This window comes from Telmatherina bonti (assembly GCF_933228915.1).
Source record: "Telmatherina bonti genome assembly, chromosome: 11".
NCBI classification, from domain to species: domain Eukaryota; kingdom Metazoa; phylum Chordata; class Actinopteri; order Atheriniformes; family Telmatherinidae; genus Telmatherina; species Telmatherina bonti.
The window spans coordinates 29,656,516-29,662,090 of record NC_136629.1 but is presented as its reverse complement, the minus strand read 5'-3'; the positions used below and the strand labels follow the sequence as shown (position 1 = coordinate 29,662,090).

At 36.7% G+C, this 5,575-nt stretch overlaps 1 protein-coding gene across 1 annotated transcript in view; it reads left to right on the top strand.

Annotated features, from left to right (window-relative positions):
* Positions 1 to 862: 862 nt before the first annotated feature.
* The window catches only part of LOC306762588 (receptor-type tyrosine-protein phosphatase epsilon-like), a gene marked incomplete at its 5' end in the record, with an annotated part of 9,966 nt that continues 5,253 nt past the window's right edge, over positions 863 to 5,575 (top strand). The window contains 9 exons of the mRNA XM_079249126.1: positions 863 to 929; positions 2,473 to 2,569; positions 2,991 to 3,064; positions 3,492 to 3,628; positions 3,791 to 3,881; positions 4,002 to 4,078; positions 4,163 to 4,199; positions 4,284 to 4,381; positions 4,927 to 5,046. Coding sequence (XP_079105252.1) covers positions 863 to 929; positions 2,473 to 2,569; positions 2,991 to 3,064; positions 3,492 to 3,628; positions 3,791 to 3,881; positions 4,002 to 4,078; positions 4,163 to 4,199; positions 4,284 to 4,381; positions 4,927 to 5,046 — 798 coding nt within the window. The remainder of the gene's footprint in view (positions 930 to 2,472; positions 2,570 to 2,990; positions 3,065 to 3,491; positions 3,629 to 3,790; positions 3,882 to 4,001; positions 4,079 to 4,162; positions 4,200 to 4,283; positions 4,382 to 4,926; positions 5,047 to 5,575) is intronic.

Here is a 5,575-nt window from a genome sequence, read left to right as displayed (position 1 = left end):
GCTTCCCAATTAGCATTAATAAATATGAATTTCTTCACCATACTTTTATCTACATAACAAATAGTCAACATTCCCCATAGAACATACATTGGAACGACGTCAACGTCACAACGCTAAAAAATGTTCAATGGAAACAAACTCCATAGCACGCCGTTATGTGGCCTTTACCGGGAGGAGGCAATTCAGCTCTGCCATTAGACCGGTTTCCTTAGATTTCCAAGAGATAACAGTTTGGTACGCTACCATGTGTATGCGACAGATTGAAGTAATGTTGGTCCGCGGAGCAAGTGACAAGGGCGCTTTGTCACACAGTATTCATATTTTCTTCACCATTTTCAAAATTTCCTTAGATAATGTGCTAAATTTCTAGTATGGATTGACCAATGAACTGTGAGAATGTCCATTGTCACCGTACAGGCTGCTTTGCTGCTGTACATGAAAGAAAGCACAGCAAAATGAGCTTCTAAAAAAAAATACCACTTGAGCTCAACTCCACAGAGTCCACAAGGGATATGGTTACTGTCACCTGTGGGTTAAAGCCTTCTCTCTGGTTTGATGTCTGAATTTTAGGTTATTTGATGCTGCTCTTTCATGTCAACCTGACAGGACATGACTGCAAGCAGATTTCCCATAAGGACTTTAACTGCTCTGCAGAGAGACTCCCAGACATCACTCTCAAAAGGCATCAAAGCTGAGCTCTCATCTCTGCCCTTCCTATGTGGACAGATTACATACTGATTTGGCGCCTTCTAGTGGACATTATGTAGAGTTACATGCTTTTGATTTTTTTTTTTTTTTTTTTTTTTAATCCTAATGTGACTTGTTTTGTTGTCTTTTGTTCTTTTGTTCATCCACAGTGACGATGGTGTTGTTTCTGATGGGGATCTCTATTGCTGTGAATCATTCATCTCATGAGAACCAAACTGCAGGTAATGTGTGATTAAACTGAGGAATGGAATCGCAGAGTAAATGCTGAAACACGAATAGTAGTTTGGGAAGATAAAATTAAATCAAATGTTGACATTTGCTCTGTTTTACTCATTCAGCATTTGTGGTTTGTTTTGAATCATACCTCGTGCTACAAAAGAGAATTTTGTTTTACGAAACAAAATTGCACATTTTTAAGACTTTAATTGAAGCAGCAAATATTAAAAAATAAGCTTGATGTTCTGGGAGTTAAAGTGCATTCTTGTCTTGGTTAAACATATGTCAAACTAAGCTGTCATGAAGTATGTAAACATTTCGTATTTCCTCTGTTTATATATATATATATATATATATATATATATATATATATATATATATATATATATATATATATATATATATATATACAGAGGAAATATGAAATGTTTACATACTTCATGACATATATATATATATATATATATATATATATATATATATATATATATATATATATATATATATATATATATATATATGTTATAGCCCTTTTCTAAATTACAGATGTTATGTAAAAATGTCAAAGAAATAATGTGATTAGTTGCAATCTATGTTTGCGTAGGAATGACGTATAACCAATTTGATATTTGCAACACAAAGTAATAGAAAAGTTGTCCATGATTAGATATTGAAAGGAATAAAAATGGAAAGATAGGATAGGATATGGATACAATAGAAAGGTGTAATGAAAAAAAAAACTTGCTGGAACATTTCATTAGTGATGAGATGCTGAGTATTGCAGCTGGTAAGATGTGTAGAGAGCATGCGTGGACATTAACTTCACCTCTATTGCAGTGTATAATTGCATTGAGTCTGAATTTGTGATCACCAAGGGAAAAAGCTGCAAACAATCATGGAATGACCCTCAGGCAGCACAGTATTAAAAACAGCTATGAAAAGCACTGCATGAGCTCAGTAAGTCTTCAGAAAACCACTGTTAATAAACACAGCTCATTTTTACATCTGCAAAAAATTCATGTAGGAAATCCATTGTACAAACTAAAGAATAGAAAATAACAATACAATAAAAAGACTCTCTTTTAAACTTATTTAGGATGAACTGAGGCCAAGTGGAAACTGTCTTTTGGTCTGACCAATCAAATCTTTTAATTGCTTTTAGGAAATTGTGTACCCTGCGTCCGGCAGGTTAAAGATAACAGGAGCCATCCAGCTTATCAGCACTCAGTTCAAAGAGCTTGACAATGCACGCCGTATTTCAAGGTCTGGAAGATGATTATGCTGCCATACGGCACAGATATTTTTTCAGGGGAGTTTTTGTTAATTTTGGCAAGACAATCATGGCATAATTTGGAGCATTTTCACTTTTATTCTTATTAGAATAAAGTGACGAATGACAGTGGTGAATCTGCTGCATCAAAATGAGCGCCTTTGTTCCAGTATCGAATAAACGTTTTCGAGGTTGCACCATATTCAGTAATACGCAGCTTTAGCTTGTTTCCTTATACTTTGGCTAAAACTAATGTGGTTTCTTGTGTTTTCATGCAGAAAATCCCACTCACCAGGGTGCCCACGTGCTGCCCTCAACACTGATCTTATCCCTGCTTCTTATCATCATCGTCCTGCTGACAATTTACTGTCTGAGGTGAATATATTTACATGTATATAAACACTCTCTTTGCCTCCATCGCTTTCTCTCTCTCTCTTTTAGTGTGTGTGGGCATGAGAATCTGTCAGGGCATCGGAGTGGGGGTGGTTTTAAAACAGCCGGTGAGCAGTGACTTATGGGTAAACAGCTGCACTCCAAGTAAGACAGCAAACAAAAACAGGTCAGATTAGGCCACAGATACTCACTCCCTGTCGGGTCAGCTCAAACCAACTCGCCCTGACGGCAGCATGAGGAGGAACAGCTTTACCTCTCTGAGATGGTTTATATTGGTTTTGGTTTTTCTTGTTCACTTACTGTTACATGCTAAATAGCTCTGCCCTCATAGACAGGGTCAACTCATTCAGGTAACTTTCAACGGATGGATTTTCTTACCTCACTTCCTCTGTCGTTACTGCAGGTTCAAAAACCACAGGAAAGCGCTCGTTACATCGGTGGATAAAAAGATTCCAAACGGCTTCTTAGAGGAACAAGGTACTCTTGTGCTTTACTCAACATAAAAAAACCAGTACTGAAAATATAATGCAGTCTTCAGATTTTTATGCCTTTTCTATATTTGATTTGTAACTTAAAACTCTTAATGAGCACGGATCGTGGTCTGAAATCTCAACGGAACGGTATAATAAAATGTTCTTAGGTTTCACAGCACATAGTCGCAGAAGTTTTTTGTTTTATTTTCCAAGTGAAAAACAAATGAATGGAAAAGCCAAATTCGGAGCTAAGATAGTTTTGTGCAACAACACCAAGTTTATGACTCAAGAAATCATTTCTGTCATGTACCCAGAGAGGGAGGAAATCTTAACAGCCTTCAGGCTTGTTTTTGCAGGTGCTCTGCAAACTTGCAATGTTCTCTGCTGGGAGACATTAACAGTCTGACCACAATATATTCCTTTAAACACAGGAGAGCAGACAGTGGTCCTCCTCCCTAGATCTCCCTCGCCATCCAAGAGGTACTTCCCCATCCCTCTGGACTCATTGGAGGAGGAGTACAGAATCCGTTCTGCTGATGATGGCAAGCTCTTCAGAGAAGAGTTCAACGTAAGCACAAGTTTATTTGGTGTGGATGAAAATGTTTGTCCTGCCGGTGTACAGAGAAAAAAAAAAAAAAGTTCAGAAAACAGCAGTAAAATGTTATGTTTGTCTGCTTTGTACCTGTGGCTTTATTTTTTCTCTCATGAGGATTGCTTCCTCTCTTTATAGTCACTGCCGTGTTACTACCACCACGGGTCCTTTGAGGAGGCGAGCCGAGAGCACAACAGAGAGAAAAACAGATACCCAAACATTTTACCATGTGAGTGAGGATCTGCTGTGTATTCTGCAGCAGCTTTATTGATTACTAAATCATGAAAAAGGGCAAAGCTGCCTGAAATGAAAAACAAGAACCAACTTTATTTACTTCTCTGTGTTTCAGATGATCATTCGAGGGTGGTGCTTAGTCATCTGGATGGACATCTGTGCTCAGACTACATAAATGCATCTTACATAGATGTGAGTCTTACTAACAATTAGCCCTTTGCTGATTGTTTTAGTCTACTTGACCACTCAATTTTTAACTTTTTTATTTTCACACAGGGTTATAAAGAAAAGAGCAAATTTATTGCAGCTCAAGGTAAAAGCATAATGCGACACAATTCTAGTCTAGTAAAAACACATTGATCATGTTTTTAGGATATTTCTCTTTATTGTGTTTCAGGTCCAAAACTTGAGACAGTGGCCGATTTCTGGCGGATGATATGGGAACAGAAAACTGCAACTATAGTGATGCTGACAAATCTTAAAGAAAGGAAAGAGGTATTTTTTTTCTTTTTTCTTTTTTTTTTTTTTTTTACTTGAACTGCTTTCTTTTAACACGACTTCAGCTACTGATTCCTTATATCTCCAAGGCAAATTACTAAAGATCCTTTTGTAATCTCATGACCCAAAGTCATGAGCATAATTTATTTGACCCCCTTTCCAAATGAGAATCTATACAAAGTGTCACCCAACAGATTACTTAGCATTGCATTAAATTCAGCCTCAAAGGGATAATTGAGTGCTCAAAAGCAGGTTTGATGGGGCAGAATGGAGGCAATGGGGATCAATGACGAAATAATTGTTGGTAAGATCCTAAGAGGCTTCATGATAATTAGAGAATCTAGTTAATGGGTTGAAACGTCAGAGTGAAGACCTTATCGACTGTCAAGAGTCACACAAAGTCGCTGTGACTGCCTTTGAATTGGATTGTGTAATACACACATTTAATGCAAAATGATACAGTTTCATAACCTCACTTTTAATAATTTGTGAATTGTAACGCATGAAAATAACCTCTTTCTTTGTTTTGATTACCTCACCAGGATAAATGCTTTCAGTACTGGCCAGAGAAAGGCTGCTGGATGTATGGAAATATCCGAGTGGCACTGGAAGACGTCACTGTACTGGTGGACTACACCATCAGAAAATTCTGTGTCCAATATGTAAGTAAAAATGAAGTGCCTGCAGATCAAAACATTTCAAATGTGTGGTGTATGGATTCATTTTGAAGACATAAGAAATAATTGTTTTTATTGACAGCTTTGAATTCACAAATGTCTCGTTACTTTTTCACAGGACAAACCATCGCTGTTTATCTGTAGTCTTCTGTATTTATAGGTTGCCATAAGAACATACAAATTTACACTCAACATATTAAGCTAACATGAAAAATTACATAAAGAAAAATAGAAAATTTGATCCACAAATGAAAACAGTTGGTTTTAATGTCTGAAAACACGTTAAGGAAAGGAAAGAACAAAGGTATAAACGCTGGAAAATCAATATATTGGTGTTTATTAACATACAATGAGAAACATATAATTAATAAGGATTTAACATTGTTGGATCTTTCGGTATTTGTACACATACAGCGTGTCTATTTCTTTTCCTGTCTTTTTGATTGCCAAGTTGGATGTCAACTCAGTGTACTGCGAAGCCCTCAGATTTGAAAATTCACTTTGTTCCTTCTCC